General features: G+C 42.2%; 2 protein-coding genes across 3 annotated transcripts; one reads left to right on the forward strand and one right to left on the reverse strand.

Moving 5' to 3' along the window:
• Positions 1–14,602: 14,602 nt before the first annotated feature.
• Positions 14,603–21,108, reverse strand: LOC124192636 (SEC23-interacting protein-like). The gene is made up of 13 exons (XM_046586043.1): positions 20,960–21,108; positions 17,715–17,945; positions 17,421–17,652; positions 17,231–17,345; positions 17,018–17,131; positions 16,624–16,905; positions 16,352–16,537; positions 16,043–16,273; positions 15,763–15,898; positions 15,452–15,646; positions 15,223–15,365; positions 14,932–15,122; positions 14,603–14,836 (listed from the first exon to the last, which is right to left on the reverse strand). The coding sequence occupies exons 1-13, from the start codon at positions 20,973–20,975 to the stop codon at positions 14,764–14,766; spliced, it is 2,145 nt and encodes a 714-aa protein (XP_046441999.1). The 5' UTR covers positions 20,976–21,108; the 3' UTR covers positions 14,603–14,763.
• On the forward strand, positions 18,565–21,171 carry LOC124192637. 2 transcript variants are annotated; one of them, XM_046586045.1, is made up of 7 exons: positions 18,571–18,770; positions 18,834–18,912; positions 18,979–19,261; positions 19,494–19,650; positions 19,727–19,853; positions 19,921–20,091; positions 20,177–21,171. In XM_046586045.1, the coding sequence occupies exons 1-7, from the start codon at positions 18,702–18,704 to the stop codon at positions 20,344–20,346; spliced, it is 1,056 nt and encodes a 351-aa protein (XP_046442001.1). In that variant the 5' UTR covers positions 18,571–18,701; the 3' UTR covers positions 20,347–21,171. The 2 variants fall into 2 exon arrangements, with proteins under 2 accessions (XP_046442000.1, XP_046442001.1); XM_046586044.1 differs by having other exon boundaries at positions 18,565–18,770; positions 18,834–19,261.
• The last annotated feature ends 103 nt before the right edge of the window (positions 21,172–21,274 follow it).

Raw genomic sequence — 21,274 nt, forward strand, 5'->3', positions numbered from 1 at the left:
CGACGTACCTCGTCTCTGCGCCTGCCGGTGCGCTAGGCTCTTCATATAATCAAAAGGAAAAACTACGAAAGGAAGAAGAAGAAGAAGAAGAAGAAAAAAGGCTAGGCGATATCTACCAGAGGGCAAAAGAGAAGAGAAAAAAGACGACAAGCCAAAAAGAAGAGAATAGTCTAAGAAGAAGAAGAGGGGGGACCTTTTTTCTTTTGCTTCTGGTGGTGTGTCTATAGAGAGTCTCTGTGTGATCTCCAGCGGGAGATTAGATGGCAAAGAGGTGATTAAATAAGGAAGGAACGCAGAAGAGCAGAAAAGAAAAAAGGAACAAAAATATAAGAAGAAGGTGCCAGAGGGAGGTGGAAGGGAAGGTCAATGCGTGCTGCCTCTCTTTCTACCACATTTACCAGCGGTACATAACAACCGACGTCCGCGTCCTTCCTTGCTGCTGGCCCCTTCTTCTTCTTTCCTCCCCCCATAACATAAGGAGAGACTTTCAAAACAGACAACACAAAAAAACCTCCCTCCCATTTGGACTCTCTCTCTCTCTCGGCTCGTTTGCCACCTTCACACTTCTTCTTCGACTTCTTTTCACTCGAAATACCAAAAAGAAAATAGACTCGACCCCACCCCCCAGCGGTAGCACCAGCAATGTCGACCTCTTTTTTAATATTTTTGACTCCGGAGTAAAAAAATAAGAAAAACCTTATATTTTCTTGTATTCCTAGTACACTACATAAAAATCGGAGGCTCTATCTAAATTCTAACTGCAGTATAAATATAGTACTACCTACTATCGCCTTTATTTCTTTTTATGATGTTGTACTATCCACACGTGTTGATTTTTCTTATATACCAATGGATATATAAATACGATAGAAGAAGGAGCTAGGTTAGTCAAGTGGAAGATATATAAAAACGAATCAACCGAACGACAAGGAATAATATAACCGAGTCCTCCCCCTCGAGGATCGTAATTGTTGACACACAGCGCTCATCTCTCGACGTTCTATTTATGTACATCCGGGGTTGAGCTGCGGGAATAATCCTTGACTGAAGCCGAAATGATGATTGCGATTCCCGCGTGTATTTATATAACCAGAAAAGTTTTATATTTTCCCGATAATAAACGTACCGTGGATTCCCTGGAAATATCTGATGCTGGGCGAGAATATCCAAGCGGCCAAACGACGTTCATGCGGATAGTCTGCGGATGAGTAGCGCAACAAGAACAAAAGAGGAAAGTTAACTTTGGTGTTTTCTCGTGCGCTTCTATTTTATTTGTTGTTATCCCGACAACTTTTCCCTTAGTGTATAGCATATACGTGCATTATACATCACAGAAGAGGGTCTCTATATAGTTGTGTTGAATCTATCTATCGTGCCGCTTCTCATCGGCAGCCCATGAAACGACTGCACGTACTATTCAAGGCATATATAGTGGATGTATTTGTTTTCGTGTCTATAGGAGAGCCGATCTATAATTTCTTTTTGTTTTTTGTTTGCCATCCTCCTCCTCCCACTTGATCACTAAACACACGGCTGGCTCACTCGCGTCTAGTCATCATCTGATTCGTCGGCGACTTTCTATATAGACATGATCTATCCGCCCAGCAGCAGCCCAACAAAAAAAGAATAAGAGCCGGGAGAATGCTGTGCTGTCGTGTTTTATCGGAATTTGCATGAAAAGGCCGGCGTGACCGAATAAATGCGCTCGCCTTTCATCTTTTTTTTGTTTACTTTTTTTTATTTTTATTTTTTTCCAATCGCGTCATCACGGCCCGCGCGGTTTTCAATCGCCTTATTCAACTTTCTATTTACTACACAGCGCAACATCACCAGCAGCAGTCAGCACTATAAGAAGGCGAAGAACAAAAGAGACGTTGTCGCTTTGCTCTTGTGTGTCGTATGTGTACATTCGATTCGATAGAGAGACAAGAGCGATGCTTGACTGGGAAATTCCCAATATATATGTATTTATAAACAATAGTACAGCAGATAAGAAAATAGATCAATATCAAACGCTTATTGATTATATGATTTGTATTAAACTGCAAAGCTGTATTTGCTATTTGGAGGGTAGAGCAGGTCGAGAAGGTAATATATCCGACTCTCCATTTGATTGGACGCCATTGCCTTATTTTCACGGTTGGGAAAACAACAGTCAACATTTGCATGTAACTCGTTGAAAAATAAATCTAGGTGGATTTCTTCTTTTTCATGTTTATATGCGTCGATAGTTATCAAATTGCTTTGGCCAAAGATCTTATATAAACATGTCCGAAATGGGACCCTATTTCGTTGCGGTTATTTTGATTCGATTATTTTATTTATTTTTTTAAAACTCTGCTATACCTTGTAGCGCAACCCAACGAACTTAACATGCACACATCCAACAGAGAGCGATCGATACGCATAAACCTGATGGGTTGTGTGAGTGGCAGCGCCTCTTGCTGGCATCTTCTCGTCGTAATAATAATAATAGCAGTTTACACTTTCACTCTCGCACAAATTTTTCAGAGCAGCAGATAGTCTGTACACACAGACGAGAGCGAGGCTCTCAAGACGAAGAAATAGCGGATATCCTGCGCTGCTGCTGCTGCTGTGCTGCATGCCACTTCTGAACAAGAGTCTTCAAAATGAAACTGGAATAACAGTCGACTCGGCTCTCTCTCTCATTCCACAGCACTCGACGATAAGACAGAAAATCAACCCAAACTAATTTGAATACTAGGACGAAAATTGATGTTAAAACTGATGGATGTATCGAAATCCTTTTCCGGAAATCTGAAGCGCGACAGGATTGGCGTGAATGGCAACTTAAAAGAACTAAAAACCAGAGAGAGAGAAGGAATAAATTTAAAAAAATAAAATAAAAAATCGTTAGAAGAAATAAAAGAAATAAATTTCAAAAGATTTTAATCAGCGGGGTTCTTAATTAATGGGCGAGGCATTGAGGTGTATATAGCGCCTATATATTCCCAACACTTTTTGGGAATAAGAGACGGCGGCGGCGGCGGCTGCAGTCAGCCGCACACATTTCTGATGCGTAATTATAAAATATCTTTCCTCCTATATCCGGATAGAAGCTCTGCGCGCTCTTATATATCTCTCGCGGGGGGTTTTAGAGTCTGAGAGACGATGCCGTTGCTTCATTTGAGAAATGAGGGAGAACCCCGTGCTCTTTTCTCTCTTGTCTTTGCGTCACAATGTCTATTCATTGTTAGTTCTCCAAGAGAAACGAGTCTTTTATGTATCTCCATTCGCTCCTTTTGGCAAAAAGTGTGTGTCTGAATAAACCGCGCGCGATTCAAATCAACCAATGATGAATGTTGGCTACATCCAAAATATAAAAGAAAAGAAAAGGGAAAAAGTTCTTATTGACGTCATTGCAGTTAATGAAGACTTCATTCGTCTTTTATGTCTTCGGCCAGGGAATAGAAGAGCCTCTCTCTCACGAGAGGGGGGTAAATATCCCCAAATCCTCCCGCAACGGGATATCCTTTCAAATTTTCTTTTTAAAAAATGTACGATGCTGCCCCTGTGAAACAAATAAATTTCTGTGGGTGATGTTCTTAAAAGAGCTCGAAGGAGGGGGAGAAAATTCTTCAGTAAAAAACTAGTGACTACCCCCCACAAAAAGGCGGTGGGGGTTTTACTCTGAACTGTGTGTATCGGCTATCAAACGCTTGGAAAGACTTCAAGTTTAAACTCGACACCGTAACGCCATATCGTGTCAACAGCCCCCAGAGGACCCAGGACCAGCAGCAGCAGTAAACAGCCGTCCAGGATGGAACAATCATCTCTCAAAAGGGTCCAGTCAACAACACTGTGCAGCGCAGAGACCTACCACCACGACGATGGGCTTCAAGTTACGTGTCGTATTATAAGAGAGCAGCAGCACAGAGAGAGAGACTCTAGACGTAAGTGCACGCCCCTCTTGAATGAAATGAAAAAAAGAAAAACTTTTTTTGGCTCATGTTTGAACGTCATCGCCTGCCCGTCTTATATTTTTCCATCAGAGCCGGCCCGCCATCATATCCTAGAGCTATAGCTATAGCCGCCGGGCTTTTTATTTTTCCGATCGGATTTCATCAATTCCCAGTCGCTCAACTGGATATCTACTTGGTCTCTAAATAGGTTTCTGCTCTGTAATAAACGGAGTTGCCTTTTTTGTTTCACGTTTTTCCGGGATATTAACAGAAATCGGAGCGCAATATAAAAGTTTCGGTTGACTAGCTATAGCTGCAGTCGTCTTAGCATCATTAAAATTCAGCATTTCATTTTGGGGGAGAATTTTGAAATAGGCTAAACAACCCAAACCGCGGTCTCGGCTTATTATTCGACATGAGCGAGAGAGTTCGACAGCAGTTTAAATAGGAGAAAGATGAAGGAACTAGAGAGAGTCCTTTCTTCTTCTCCGGATAGAAGAAGAGAGTCTTTAGAACAAGGAGTTGTATGCTTTGATCACGCGAGCACCAGATATGTACATAACACACACACACATATTCCGCTCGGATTCCAATTCCTATCATCTTTCCGTTCGTTCGTTCGTTCGAGAGATTTCCTTTTTATTCCCTATCGTCCATCCAATATAATAGAACAAGTTGAAGTTGTTTGGTGCCCAAAGAGAGCTCAACTTCTCTCTAGCAGCAAGAAGCCTTTATATTCTTTTATGCAAAAACTCAATGGATGGGAAAGAAGAAGTGGAAGCTGATCAACTTATAACGCAACTTTCCTTTTTCATCATCTATGTAATACTTTTTTGTTTTCGTCTTCTTCTTCTTCTTCCAATAAGCCCCAACCCATTGAGAGAGAGACAGTGACATGTGAGTCGAAAGGCCCAACAGGGAAAACCGTTTCCCGTATTAGTTATATTTGAATGCTGCCAGATCCGATGGAATATTTGCATTTTCATACATTTGAAAGTTGGCGCTCAACGGCGGGAGCCCCGGCAGCAGCTGAGCGGCCACGCGATGATCCCCCACCTGATTTATATAACGAATGAATATAAACATAACAACAACAGCATATCATATATAAGAGAGGACTTAGTGTACACACGCGCGCCCTAGCTCTTATACGCACGCGGGAGTATATATTATGTAATAAAAAGATGTCTATGAAATATAGTCTCTCTACGCAGCAGCAGCGCAATGTAATAATGTCTTTTCTGCTGCACATCATTCCTCGTCTTTTGATGGGTTTATGTTGGCGCTGGTAGGATATAGACGCGCTCGATGGCTAAAGTTGTTGGCGGTTGCCATCGTCGCACAGCACACAACTGCTCGGAGATCGTCACGGTTATTATTGCAGAGCGAATAAGAATGAAAGCATCACCCAGCGCGGAAGAATTATTATTACGAGTACGGCCTCTCATTCCGTACATAACCTCAAAGCCTGTCGTGATCCTCTTGTATTCACGAATCGATAGCTAGTCGAAGAAGAAACTGATTTATTCATTTTTCCAAAAATCAAACCATAGAAATAAATAAGAGAAAGAACTGTATGGACTGATGGCGGGTTGTATAATACGCGCTGCAATTTCAAGGTTCACCGACTCGTTCGAATGATTCAGCCAGACGAGTTATTTTGCCGCTCAGCAGTCACGACTATAATATTTACCACCAGCAGCCGTGATCAGACTCTGTGGCAGCAGCAGGGGGAGAACCGCCTCTCAATCCTTCTTGCTGGAGCTGCAAAAATTGCAGTTGGATCCGTTCAAATTGTGTACCTGCGCGCGTCTAGTAGTTACATATGAAATGCGCCTGTCGAAAACTACACATATTGATACCGAGTTTCCCTATATACAAGGGAATCTATCTATGCCCAGCTAGACAAGGGCACAACACGGAAGAAATAAATGATGGACCGACGCGCGCGGACATCATATCCAGGGCCGCGACCAACGCCATGCATCTCTCATTTTTTGGCGTTTAGTTCGTGACTGTGCGGTGGCGGTGCGCACGAATCGTTTCCGCGTGTCGTTTTTCCCCCCCTCCTGTTTGTTTTTTCCTTGGCGAAAAAATAACAAAAAAAAATATCAAATCATTTTCCCTTTTCATTATTCCTCCTCGCGCCGGCGGATGACGTCGTCGTCGTTGGCAAGGTGAAAATAGAAAACAGAAAACTTGCGGCGCGGTTATTATTATAGTATTGCCGAAAATGGTACTCCCGCGCTCCGCAGTCCGTTGCCCATGTGTAGCCGGGTGCAAAGGCTATGTACACGACCTCTAATACTTATCGGCTTATAGACGATTGAATGCCGCGCAACGACTGCGTGTCTATTTTTTCAACGTTACCCGCGGAATTATTTTTATTCTTTTTCTTCCAGCAGCGCATTATATTGGCGCGCTGTTTGAACGTTGCCAGTCGCTGTGTCAATGTTGATCTAAGGTGGCATGGGAAAAGTCCACAATAACAGCAGACCTGCCTACACACACACACAGAAAGAAATAGAAACAAACACACGGGGAAATATATATATAACCAGCCGATAGAAAAACAAACACAACCGACTTTTTAATTGAATACCCGACGAAAAGGCTTGGCAGCATTCTTTTTTCTTGTTTGAACGGTCCACAGAGCCGATGGAACTTTTGTGTGATGTCGTTGGCTGGGCCGACGGGTCCAGGCACCTCAATCTTCCCCTGGAGCCCAAAATTGAACGAAAGAAAAAAGAAAGAGAATTCTGTGTGTGTGTGTGTCCCCATGACTTCAATCATAAATCGGTTAAATTGCACGCATCGTTCGTGTGTCATTGCCATCTAAGGCTCTTTGGGGATGTGTAACCAAAGAAGAAAAAAAAAACTAAAAAAAGAAAAAGATAATTGAAGGAACGGCTATAGAGAGAGAAGAGTCAAAATTCTCTCTCGTGTATATACGGTCGCGCGTATATAACGTCTATACGGTCTAACGGGACGGGCGCTGGTTGGAAAAAAAAAAAATTACGCTGGCAATGCTTTGCTATTATGCTGCCCTTTTCTTTCCGGGTCATTCGTATGAATATATTTTTTAAGCAGAAAAAAGAAAAATGGAAAAAACAACTTTAGATCACCTGATGAGAGAGTTACGAAGGCGAGGCATCGATTAGCATAATTTTAAAACATTTTTTTTTTCGTCTAGCTTTTTTATTTTTGAATTTTTGGGTTGTCCTATTCTTTTCTCCGGCCACATTATGCAATTGCCAATCGATCCATCTTCATTTCAAATTCCTGGACGATGTAAGTAGGTAACGCTAATCCAATCAAGTTCCTGTCCATCATAAAAGAGCGAGACTCTATGTAGTGTAATATTATTCTTTTATATGGTGAAAAGGAAGAAGAATATTATATCCGAGATGTGAAATTGCCTCGTTCAGCAACTCTTCAACAGAGGACACCACCTCTAATGGCTTATTTGCATAACACACCGACTGGCTCTCTGAGACTCGTTCGATTGGATAATATTTCTTCTTAAAAGGGACGTGCGGCTGCTGGGAGAAGAAAGAAAAAAGTCCTGGGGTCGTCTTGGGAGGTTATCAAAGGCAAAACACAATGTCCGAGCATTCCTCAGATTATTGAATCAGATAAAAAGGAATTTTTAAAATACTCTATTCTTTTAAAAATAAATAAATGAATAGAAAAGGGGGGCCAGGAACCCGAAAAACAAAATTTTTAATAAGAAAAAGTCACACAATAAGTAGGGAAAACCACTGGCTCGAGTCAACTTAGCCAAGGGGTAAATCGAAGACTTGAGCTATAGCTCTATATAATATCGATTCGCTTCAGCGGTGCATTTGATGGCGTAATTACAGTGTACTTTCTGCTGTGGGTAAATGTATATATAAGGGCAGCTCAGGGGAAAGAAAAGATTCGTTTTAGCGCATGAAATCGGAAAAAGATGGCAGATGGCAAAGTAATATAATAAGACATCGTGGCAGGGGCAGCAGCCGCTGCGTAATCTCTCTCTCCCTATTCTAAACTGCCACCGCAAAATTGTTTGGGGTTTTTGGCTGCTGCTTGTATTATAAGTGAGGTAAAATATATATATATATATAAGAGACGACTACGCAGCTATAGGGAACAAATCTGGAAACCGCTGCAGCACCGAAACCGCACAACATCATCACCATGCGTCTCTCTCTTATTATTACGTCTACTCCCATGTGTATATGATTATACAATGGTTATAGATGGAATTGCCTGAGTGCATATACTCTCCGTACATCTGAAGCTGAACGGAAAATCCTGTGAGAAAAATATTTCCGTCTGTTTTTGACTGGAAATGTTTCTTTTACATGTGTGGTGCTGGTTGGCTGCTGCTGCTGCTGAGAGTATACGTACACATATCGACGGATCAAATTCGTCATCTCGTATTGCTTCTTAATTCTTCTTCTTCTCGCTTGGATTATTATACCTGTCGCGCTTGACAGGATTCCTGAATGTCGTTGGCAATAACCGGACAGCCGAGATGATGTGACACACCCCCAGAGTTCACAGCGAACGTCCAGCACAACAGGACAAAAACTTGATTTTGACGATTTCAAATTTCCGTCAAAAGTTTTGATTTAACAAAATAATTTCAAAAAGAAAACTATTTTCATAGAAAATCTATATCTTGAACAGATGTATTTTATTTATAGGATGAATTGATTATTCGTAACAGTGGCCAAGTCAATTCCGTGTAAGGTGAAAATCTTCCCGCAAAGGAAAAGAAATGGGAACGCATGTCCCGATGAAAGAAGAGCAAAGTCCATAGCACTATAGTACAACCCTCCGCTAGTACAAATATACTATACGAACTACCTGGTTGGCTATATATAGCTTTGAAGAGTCGAGCTAATACATCAGCCATCATCCATTGACGTACATCAATGGATGATGTTGTTGCATCGCTATAAGTCCCAAGTTTAGATTTCTTTTTTTCCTAGTCTGTTTGCTTTTTCTCTTATTGGATTGGCAACCGCCTTATGTACTTATATGTTCACCTTCGCTCTAAAAATGGAACTTTTTATATTCCACCGATATATGCTGTTTAAAAAGAATCTCGGCGTTTGCTTTGGTGTGCTTGGAGCATTGCGACACGTGTTTGGCAGCTCACGAATCCGACCGCAAGTGAGACGAAATCCGACGTCGATATGTGGCCAAAGATGCCAATATGGGGCCAAAAAGGAAACCGGTCTTTTTGGGCTGCTGCAGCTTCACAACAGTCATTTGCATACACTTGGTCTACTTAAAGGGACAATCTTATATATACATGTAGAAGATGGGAAAAACCGATGCGCACACACGCCTACAGTGCAGCAGCCTGCCCTATCCCGTGTGCCTGGTAGTTATTATAAATAGTAGTACCGCGCGCGTACAGGTAGTACTTTTTTTAGACACAGGTAGACTAGTCGTTTCGAAGGCGTAACCTTTTGTTTCTCCCCAAGGTTTTTTGATAGCGTCCGCCGATATAATAATAATAATGTAAATATCGTGACGAGCGCATTGACCCTCTCGCGAATGTCTTTCATCTCGGGCCAAAAAGAAGAAGAAATTCGACAGTTGCCATCAGCCACATCACGAAAAAGGGAAAGCGGACGACGACGATGAAACAAAGACGTCAACACCCCCAACACCGACATTTCGAAAATGCCCTATTTTATTCTTTTCATGACGAGCTGTGCGCGCTCGAGCCGGTTATATTATTATTATCACAACGTGTCGAGATGAAACAAATTTGGCCTTACATCATCAACATTTTTTTTGTTTTTTTTTGGGAAATTTTTCGCCCCTTATATAATGTATTCGGCCAGGAATTTCTCAGCGGGAGACGCCAGCGCACACACACAGCAGTCAGCTTTATAGTAGCGTTCAAAAATGACCGGATGGCGAGCGAAAAAGGGCAAAAGCTGACGAACCCATGGGGGATGATGATGATGCTGGACCGCTGCTGGATCCGGGACTTTCTCTCTTCGGGAGTATAGACATATAATAATAATCTTTATTTTATTTTATTTTTTCTTCTCTGGTGTTGGAATGACGATTTTCTTTTTGCCTAATAACGCGCCTGACACGTTGACACCATTCGAAAATTCCGTACGTTATAAACGTCAAAGAAGTGCCGATATATGGTCACGCACCATATGGTTCCCCTTCACCCAAAAAAGAATGATATAACTCTGCTGGGCAGCATCCTTTGCTGGAAGACCGTTTTACGTGTCTCGGGCGCCAGCATACAGCCGCGTCTATATTCCTTTTTCTTTTTTTATCATTAGATTACGTTGCTTTATGTAGATTCCTCGGAGCAAGGCGGCGATGAAACAGTGAGCTTAAGATCCTTGTACACAACAATGTACCGGTACATTTCCACAATGTCAAGAATTCAAAAAAAGATCTATGAACTGCATAATTTATGAGAAAGATAATACATAATACTCCAATGTGTGTATGCGTCAAGGAATGATTTTGAAAAATGCCAGAAGCGTAATATGGGAACAAGTTTTCCAACATATGTGAGTTCCGCGTTTCTTTTCCCCTTTACAAGTATCGATTTTCATCACAAACATACACGACGTATACGCATATGTAAGAATCTCCGAAACTCAAAGCCTCTAATTTGGTTCCTTCATTTCTAATTAGTAGGATAGTGTAGCATTGCTTAATTAGCGAATAGTTGGGAGTTGTATGGCGATTGGAATCCTTTGCGGTGATGAATATATGTGCACCACGAAAGCTCAAGTCGCTATATGTTACATTTCCACATTGGGGCGCTCATGTTATACAAACTAAATAGGCAAGAACGCTCGTGCATGTATAGAGTTGCGGTTTGCTCATCAAGATGCAGAAACTCTAATTCGACCGGGTATCTATACTTGAATATTTTTTTAAAAATGATTTCTTTTTAATTTTCTTTACTGGCCAGCTTTTTCCTTTTTGGTCAAAAACATTTCGACTACCGTTAAAGGCCTAAACCTATTCGAACCTCCATTTTTCATCGTCTAGAATAGGACAAATAGGTTAACGCTGCTCGGCAAACAGATTCAAATGGTATAAGAAACCAAAAAAATAGCATCTATTATATAGGCAGCTGCAATATATGCTTGGCTATATAATATTCATGTATTCAGTGTGTGTGTGTGTGTGTTGCTCTGCCTTGGTTGGATCCATCAGTCCTATATATCGGATTACGCATGAAACACAAGCCGGAAAAATCGCCACAGGAATCCAATGGATTCAGATTTTTTAAAAAATCAGACTTGATACGTCTGTGTTAAAGCTCTATAGTAATAATAAGCCTGTGGCAGCTAGAGAATCGTGGCCTCAAGTTCATAGTCGATTATTAAGTATATAGACGGGTGTGTAGGTAATAATTTACACACGCGAAGAGTGGGGGGGAAATGGGATCAAAACTACACGACCGCACGGAGCATTAAAAGTTGTATAGCCGGAGCCGAGTCTAACTGGGCCAATGAGAGAACGAGCAGCCATAAAAAGACTTGTTGTCGTCATTATTATGATTATTGCGCTCTCGGCTATGCAAAGTGCTGGTATATAGGGCCTCTCTTATATATATTTGTGTACCATCTAATCGTGCAAGCAGTGAAAGCCAAAATTTATGCGTGTCGTTATAAGTCTAATAGTAACCGGTAGCCCTCCGACTTGTCGAAATGAGAATTCACTTGGGTCGTGTCGGAGAGCGGACGAAAATAAGAATTTCCAAGGCGACCACACAATCGAGTTTGCTGAGAAAAAATCCCAAATACTCGGAAATCTGTTTATTATTCCAAAAATGATGAATAATATAAACCTGTTACAAATGTTCCTCCACTTTTCCCAGTAGAGTAGAGAATGTCATCCAACAAGAATTTCAAATCATGAAAGAGCTAATACATATTTGGTTGGCTATTCGAATTCAGAGTGTATAGTACTATATAACGTGTTGTTGGGACGACCTAGACGGAATAAGAAGTACTGCTGCACTGCTGAGTCAGCCAGGTGTGTGTATGCATCCTGATGGGGGGGAAATGTTGAAGAGGCCGAAAAACTTGCCCAGCACCTTCTTCTTCTTTTTTTAACATAATACATCCATTTCCCACGTTTAGTTACACTCTAACAAGAAAAAAAAAGATGCCTAAAAGATGAATGCAGGTTCATCATCTGTTGATCCCGCAGCCTCTCTCTGCTAAGGAAAAGAATGCTCCTACCTGTATCACGGTCCTGTAATATGCATGAGCGGGAATAACCCTCGTTGGCCCTATTTTGTTGGCGGTTAGGTTTACAATACACCTGGGCTATATGAGCTGATATATATGATTCATAGGTATAAGACGGGATGCCAGTCACGATCGCTTATTATATGCAGCAGGACGATCCGACTCCTAAACATGATTCTCTATCCAACCGGGAATTGCACCCACGGAATAACTGCTGAAATATTTTATTTAACAGCTAGGAATGGAGGGACATTCTGGCGATTAACTTGCCGTAAAACGTTTGTCTGTTATTCGGGTGCAATCATGCACAGCAGCCGCCGTGTAGAACCCAGTTCCGCGTGCTGTGGAGATCTCAGTTACACATCTGCCCAGAAAACGGCAATGCTGATGTCTAAAACGTGCACCATTTGATTCCATATCTGAATAAGAGATATGGGAAGAGTCAAGAAACTTATTACCCAGTTCATTGTTCACTCAACATTCAGCAGGACCCGTTTGAAAATCAAAACGGAATTATTAGATAAAATGTATATTATTAAGGCTTTTGGATGGAAAAAGGTCACGAATGAGGAAGCAACCTCTCAAACAATGCGCTGGATAAATATTATAATGAACGGTATATACCGCACTTGAGGTTTTTGGAGGGGTGATGGCGGCAGGATGTACACAGCCTGTGAATTCTAACCAATGGGCTACGCGATCTACGCTCCCGTGGATATCTACGTGATCTTTGGCTGCCGTAAATTTTTTGGGGGGGAAGACAATTGCCGGTAAACCGTAAACAGCAGCAAACGAGGGGAATATATAATTTTAAAAGCTTCCGATTATATAAGAGCTGTATATATGCATCCATCCGGAAGGTGCGCTTCATTAGCGCCCACTTCTCGCAACTGCATTTGGATTTCCTCGAATGTCGCTTGATTAGACTTTAGTAGTCAAGCTATTTGGATAAAATAATTCACCTGGGGTGCACTATACACGTGTAGTATTTTATATACAAGTACGTCTATAATAAAAATGAAAAAGTAGCGGGGAGTACATATCTGTTTTTTTCCCTTCTTATTAACGGGGCTATCACCAAGAACAGCGTGAACTCCATTCGGGGTTTGTGTGCCCTCTTAGCCCGCTGTCTCGACGCTGTTCCCGCGGTGGAGGAGGGGGGAAAAGAAAAACATGCCTGTGATTTTGAATGGCTGACAGCTCTGACACACACACAAGATTCTTCACTTGACGTCTACACATTTGTTATCTATCTCTCCAGAGAAATCTCTTGACTTTGACTCCATCCTATTAGTGGCAATCATTATGCACGCCAGATGGAGCGCCAGGTGAGAGCCCACCGAGGATCGTGACAGTCGACATGTCTGTAATGCTCTCTGCAGTCTCGAGCTTAAGACTTTCTGTTCTTCTCTGAACTGCTCTCCGTTGAAGTCTTATTATCTTTGATGAGAAACACATTCTGGAAAATCATTCACCTGGCACCAAGTGATATTATGCTTCTCGTTTTCTTATTTCTTTTCGAATTGCGTGCGATGGACACACACAAATTCCGGGGAAAGAAAAACCCCACTCGTGCCATAATATACACACTCGACATCAAATTGTACAATCTCATCGCTACCCTCGTTAACAGGAGATTATTATACGCAGTTCAATTTGGGTCATCCGATGTTGTTAACCCGAAAAAATCAAGGATGTCTTTGACCGCCTTCTATACACAGCACATGCACAACAGTGGCCAATTGGTTACTTAACCTGATTTTTTCGAAGAATAAACATAAGGAGGACGACAATGATATTTAAGGCGATATTACGGTGCCCATTACTGCGTTCGCATTCGCCCGTTTCAAGTTTCCAATTTCCCAACTCTGGTCGCGCACTGCTGAGACGGACAATGGATATCGCGCTGGGTCAAGTGAACTGGATGTGAAATTGGGAAGGGACAAAAGAAGTCGAGGGCACTTGGGAAATGAATAAATCAGCCAACGATAATAACTCGCCGTCATCATGCGTTTGTCGAAGACGGGACGTCACACTGGCAACATCAAATAAACAAGAAAATGCTCGGCATGTGTCGTCATCGCGCAGCCGACTGCCGAGGTCATCTTATCGGACACATCTAGAGGAAAAGAGAATATTTCTCAGTCACAGGATGAGGATGTCCAACGTCAACACAACCAAACAACCGAAACTATTCGACAGCGTCTACACCCGATGGAGAGATAAGTAAAACTGTAAACAAGATTACAGCAACTCGTCTTCTTCTTCTTCTTCAAAGGATGATGTCAAAATGAACGTCTAGGTGTGTGTGTGTGTGTGCAGTACAATTCTCAAGGTAGAAAAATACGGACACGCCATTTGTCAACAACTCTGGCTGACAAATAAAAATACAAAATATCGAAAGCGAAAAAAACAAAATTAAATTGGATTTTGTTCAATTCCCAATAAGTTTCTGTATATACGCACACAACCAATCATGCCAGACGAGTATCAAATGGTAGGAAAAAAAACAAAAGAGATTTATAAGTTTGACAATCAACTGTCATTGATAGAATACGTGAAATTGAAAACTAAGCATGTATATAGAGAGGTAGCTATTTATCGGGATAGGTGTCCATGCCAGCGTAGGTTTCCCGCAACATCATTAGCATCGTGTCTTCAGATTCCCTGTTTTTTGGGTCAAAAGAAAAAGAAAAAAGTCACAACTCGTCAGAAATGATGAGGTGGACGGATCGATATTTGAAATGATGGCTACACCGTACCAGTAGACGACGTGAGAAGTGAGAGCGAAAAGATATTCGTTGAAGCTCTCGAGCGGAGCTTCTTGTAGGACGTAATCGATCCGACAGCCGCCGTTGAGCTTGCCGATGCGGATGACTGGGTCCGCCTCGGTGGTGGTCTTTTCCGCGACTGCGCTGTCATCAGAATTCGTCGAAGTGTCCAGATCCTCTTGCTGGAAGGCAACAATCGACCCCAAGTTTTTCATTTCAAAAAATGAAAATGATAAGGAAAGTTTTTTTTTCAAATGGAATGACGTAATAATTATTATATACCAAGCACTGGACATCCAGCCCGTCGCTCTGCGGCATTGACCGAAACGAAGTGAAATTCTGCACCGTGCTCCAAGTAGAACGGACAGAGCCGAAAAATCGCTCCTTAATGTCGGCGCTGAGCCTGGCCATCGTCTCTCGCAGTTCTAAAACATTAAAAGTCGAAAGGAACCGAACGTTAACGGCTGCCAGCCTATGGGAATAAAATAAAAACGCGGCCGCTCTCTTATACCTATGTGCATTCGCTTCCGGCCTTTGTGGTGCGGTATGATGACAGGTGGCACGTTCACCATATTGACGTCGATGAGCGTTTCGATGCGGTAGGCGATTGGGTCGTAAGGATGGAAGATGTTGTAAAATTTCGGGCAGGTAGGCAGAACAAAATCCTCGCCCAGACAATCGATGCCACGAACCGTGACGAACATGGCTGAGCGTTCAAAAAAAAAATAAAAAAAATTAACCGTTTTGATATTTGATAACTGGAAAAGTAGCCGATTGATCGAGAAGATGTTATAAAGAGAAAAAAGGAAATTGGCCATTCACCAGTAGGGGAACCGAGGGCATAGAAAGCAGCTGGATGAAAATCAAGTAGTGGATACGATATGCTAGGCTGTCCCGTGCCCGCCAGGCCGATGGTATAACTTACTGTCGAGTCGTGCGCCGGAATATTTCCGTCTTCCTGTTTAGGAATTGTAGAATCAAGTCAACAACTGTGACAATGAATGTGAAACACGCCGAATAACGACAAAAGCCAAAACGAGTCTATAAAATGGCACTCGGAAGTGTCGAAACCCTGCACACACGTAAACATCCTCTCCAGCACCTGTTTCAATTTAGCACGTCGAATTTCCAAGTCACGTAAGTAGGTCAGCAGACGTTTGCGGGGTCCCATAGGCAAGCCGAGGCTGGCTAAATCCTCTTCCGACAGGAGAAGCAAGTCCCCGAATGTAAACTGCTCCCTTTGAAACTTGGCTAGATGGTCGCCGAGCTGCAGGACTTGACAGACTTCTTCAACAGTTGGATCGTTCAAGTCCGAAACGTAGCTCACCGCATCCTGATCACAAGAACCCAAGAGAATTCCAGCTAGACATTTGAAATCCCTATGATAATCACTAAAACATTTTGAATTTACCTCAGAGAGTACATCGTCCACGGGTTCTGGATTGGGAATGAGAGGCTGGTGGGCCAGCAAGTCGAAGAGGATCAATGAACCCAAACTATGCCCGCCAAGGGAAACCTGTCCCTGGAAGGTGGGATTACGTTGCAGGAAAATCTTGTAAAGGCGATTGAGCTCGTGGGCCACTGTTGAAATGATTGTCTGTTTCATTCGTTCAAACATGCAAGGAACCATTACAAGGATGTTGTGGATTGGGGGAGATGTCACAAATGGAAACTGCCACTCACTTCGCAGTAAACGGGCGACGTGTAGAACAGCACGTCTAGAATCGTGTCGTTGGCGAAATGACGAAGCTTCGGAATTGATGGTAAAGTAATCGGTTGGAGACGCTTATCGATTCCGGTATCATCTCCGTGAAGTGGAGCGTGCCACGAGACGGGTAGAAATTCCACTCGGCCAACACGCTGCTCGGCCACAGCCGTAGGGAAATGAGTTTCCAACATTTGAAAGGAGAGAATGCGGAAATCGTCCACTACTTCGACAACACTGCGGAAGCGTAAATCACAGACCTATTATTCAGTTTTTGAATAGAAGCAACGCGCGTAAAAAAATAAATAAAATAAAAAAAGAGTTATATATAATCTTTCTCTAAACTGGGCCAGGTGAAATAAGGGACATTACCGAGCCTATGCCGTGGACTAGAAAAATCAAATGGTCAATGACCGTCTTCTCTCCGTCGCTAATATCAAAGCCGTCGATTCCTCGCTTGACAATTAGCGGCCGTATTTGTCCCTCCTGTCAACATTACAGAAACAAACAACATTATCAGTGACTAAGACATAGAGAGGAAACCAAAAAAAGAATAATAAACAAAAGGAGGAACAAAGTCATTACCGTAACTTGAGTCCAGTCATCTACGGGGCCATAGTTGGAAAAATCTAGCAGCACGTTGGGATTTTGAAACATGATTTTATTTCCTAACGGGAATTCAAGAACGCGACGCCATAAACTTGAAAAAAAAAATGAAAAAAGGAACGTTGATCGATTTACAGTACGCTGATGAGCCAACATCTTTGTTATATACCTGTGCAATAAACTATTGTGGTATTCTTCCTCTAATTTCTCTGCCATATCTTCATCATAGGGCGTGTAGCGTGTTTCTAATGAGCCTTTAAAGAACCACGAGCAACGACGGACACTCAACGGGGTTTCTTCCCAGTAAATGGCTGTGCGAAGTCGTCGACTCACGTCCACGTCATAACGTCCACCATCGGTCATAACGATAGCATCTTCCGGGGCTATTTTTCCTTCATTGACTGAACAAAAACAAAGTTTAAATGCATTACATCGACAGTCCAACTTTTAATGATTGAATTACGCAATTGGAAGGTATCGTCAAGAGCGACAGAATCGAGCATGCTAAAGGGTTTCCATATCCGTTTGGTTTTGTCAATCTCTTTGAGGAAGAACCAGTGCCAGACGACGGGCTGGTAAGTGTGAGAGATGCCGTCAACGGCATCCGAAACTTCCGGGGCAGTTGTAGTCGAATCAACATCGACCAGCGAGGCGGAGGTCGGTTTCATTCCAATGGCAATGCATTCCGATTCACCTAAATAAACAAACGATACGGTTACTTCTTCATCCCACGATTGCATATGGCACTACAAGAATGTGTACAGAATAAAGAGAGGCTGCCACAAAGCACCGGAAAAGGCCAGCTGTTAAAAAAACAATGCGACAACAAAACCCCAAAATATTACAGAAAAGATACAGTAATGTTGTTTGGTGACAAATAAAATAAAGGGAGAGCAAATACTACAGTCCCCGTTTGAAATATATATTTCAGACGGGACCCTACAACTGAGCATTGCGCTATATGGCGTCGACATCCGGTGAACGTGCTGCAAGCTCTGCTGCCCGTGTCGCTCTTGTTTTCTTTTGTGGACCACCCGTGGTTCCGCTCCCTGTTGACTCAACGATAAACGAAGGGGGTTGTGCTGTGTGATTGCTTTTCCAAATGCGTCCGATTGCGATAGCGAGTTTATGGTAATTCTCCGCCGTATTTGAGTTGCATTGTTTTTCTTGGACGCTGCCACATCAGTTGAAAGGCCGACCAATCAGTCGGTTTGTTTGGTTTTGTCCGAGTAGATGTCGACGAAAAAAGAAAAACGACGCCCTCGCGACAATATATAACGTCCTGTAGTGATAAGGCCACCGAGGTAAGAGTCTATACCTCCCTTAGTCTCTCTCCCGCGTGTATATATATTCATTAGCAGCCCCAGATCGGGGCTCAGAGTACGCACGGACGTGGCATTTGAATCACACGAGTTGACTGGTGACTGACGAACGACCAATCGTCAACAAAATGAAACTCGTGATCGGTTTGGCGTTGGTTTCGCTAGCCTTCGGGTCGACTTTCTTCCCAACCGAAAAAGTAAGATTCACCTCAAGATGAAAGCGTTTAAAATTGGTTTTTATATAACGTTTTCCTATACAGGATGAAGTGGATTTAGTCTCGACGAGTCAAAACGATCAGGCGTCAGGTCGCATCGCCGTCCCGCCACCTAATAACCTCCGTAAGATCTTCTCAGACGTGTCTACTTATTTCATCCGCAATATAATCACGTCTTTATTGGCTTCAGCTCCGATTCGAAACGGCGGCATCGTCAACGCCGCACCGATTCTCAATCCTGTTGCATCGCCTATCGTCAACACGGGGACTGCGGGAGCACTTGTGGGCGGCGGGGCTTCACAGGTGTTTTTCTCGCCTGTCCGCATCAATATTGATCAGGCGTCGCAACTGTACGTGCCACCCGGAACAGATGGGCGCATTATAGTGCTGCTCAAAAACGACGGCGTAGGCGATTTCTTTCTCCTCAGCGGAGGCGACGACAAAAACTTTTTCATCCAATTCGACTACGCTCAGTATGTCATTCAATTTTGGGCAGACAGTGTTTTATAAAGACTGTCCACACCTGTTTTGGCTGACGATACTTCCGTTTCACTCTCACATCCTTCCTCCGTCCGTCACGTTACATCATTGTGTTTCGTCCAATCATCCGTTTAATTGTTCAATCTGACCCAATTCGACGCTTCTTGTTTTTACTTTGTACTTGGTCTAGTTCTATCTTTCCTTCTTTTCAAAATTGACACACAGGATACAATTGGGTCCGGGACAAACGCTAGCTGTTCCAGGAAGGATTCGAGTTCCCCATTATGCAAATAACGTTGTATCTACACTGACGATCATCGTGCAGCGGCGGACTGACAATGCTATCTCGCGGAGACAGGTTTATATTCGCACGAAATCAGAGGTAACAGTTCAGTTTTGTAGATTTTTGCGGAGAGAAACGGATTAAACTAAATTACATTTAAACATAATTTTTTAAGCCAGGAGAAAAATGGGCTCCTTGGTGCACAATCAGAACAGTGACTCGCTGCGACAGTTATCTGGATGAATCAATTTGCGCAAGTCGATATTGGAACATGAGAGCAGAGATTCAAGATACAGAAGCGGGTATTTAAAAATAAAGTTTTATACTGGGCTATTCTCGCTATAATCTGATTTCCCTGTTATTTGCTAGGGTTACTGTCCGTCAGCATCAAACCTGATGGGCGTTTTCTAGGGGAGGATTTCATAATTGGCACTAACGAATCGATTGCTGTAGAGCAAAGTGTTTCTTGCTGCACAACTGGAGTTGATATTACGGCAGTTGACGTTCGCGGAAATACAGCCACCTGTCGAGCCGATCAATGTAACTTGAAGAAAAAAAAAACTGACGCCTACCACGAATACCAATGCTCTATTGATCGAAACTGACGGATTTTTTTTTCTTGCAGATTCCATTTATCTTAGCTCTGGAGATGTAGCTGCCATCACTCTTGGAGTTATACTACTAATCCTGCTTCTAGTTATCATTATCCTGGCCATTTGTAGGTGCTGTAGACGGAGAAAGGAAAGATCAATAAAAACGGCACCAATTCCGAGGAGTAAAAAGGATCAAGCGTGACTAGCACGGTTCAGTCCCAAAAGGTCAAAGCCCAAAGATCTTTCAATTACTGTTACAACAGTTGGTGACAACTAGTAAAGGTGATTCAAAAGATGGGGCTGATTCGGATAACCACACTATGCAAATAGAAAGTAGGGACTGAACCAAACACAGGTGGTGGCTCACTTAATGTCTTAAGATATTGCATTAGGATTTAGAAAAAAGGACAAACATTTTTATGACAATGTTCACAGAGAAAGAGATATCCATGTTAAATTCAAACCAATGCATCTGTTTATAACAGAGCCATAAATTTTCCTTATTTTATTGAATAGTTTGTCTGCATGTATCACATAACTACTAGCAGCTAGTGTTTTCTATTATATTTCCTGTTCCCTGTTCATTCATTTGATTTTTTTCATATAAAACAAGGCTAGTTTGTGCGTAGTAATCCCATTTCAATGTTGAATGATTTAAAGTAATGCTTAAATAACTATTTTTGTTTCTGAGGTGATATATTTATCCCTCTCTGTTGAGTATAGTTAGTCGACTGGAAATTTTTCCTCATAACGGTTATTTTCTACGACTTTTACGTGGAACATTTATAACAATGAATCTATAAAATTTAACTTACTTGTGCTTTCCATCATTTTCGTTGGGTAAGAGTTTTGTACTGTTTTCTTTCACGAAATGAGTCACTATTTGACTCACGAGAGTCAAAGAATATATAGACTTTTACCCCCGTTGTCCGGCTGTCCTACAATTTTTTATTTCCTTCTGCTCTATATTTTGTTTACGAAATGAGAAGACGATGCCAGACTTTGAATAAAGATGTTTTTATCTGTTTTTTAAATTCCATTCCATTTTTGTTTTCATGTTCTGTGATTTTTTTGTAAGCATAGATTTATTTGAGAAATAATTATTAATAAGCTAACCGAATTTTGGTATC

The sequence above is a fragment of the Daphnia pulex genome, chromosome 4 (genome assembly GCF_021134715.1).
Source record: "Daphnia pulex isolate KAP4 chromosome 4, ASM2113471v1".
Lineage (NCBI taxonomy): Eukaryota > Metazoa > Arthropoda > Branchiopoda > Diplostraca > Daphniidae > Daphnia > Daphnia pulex.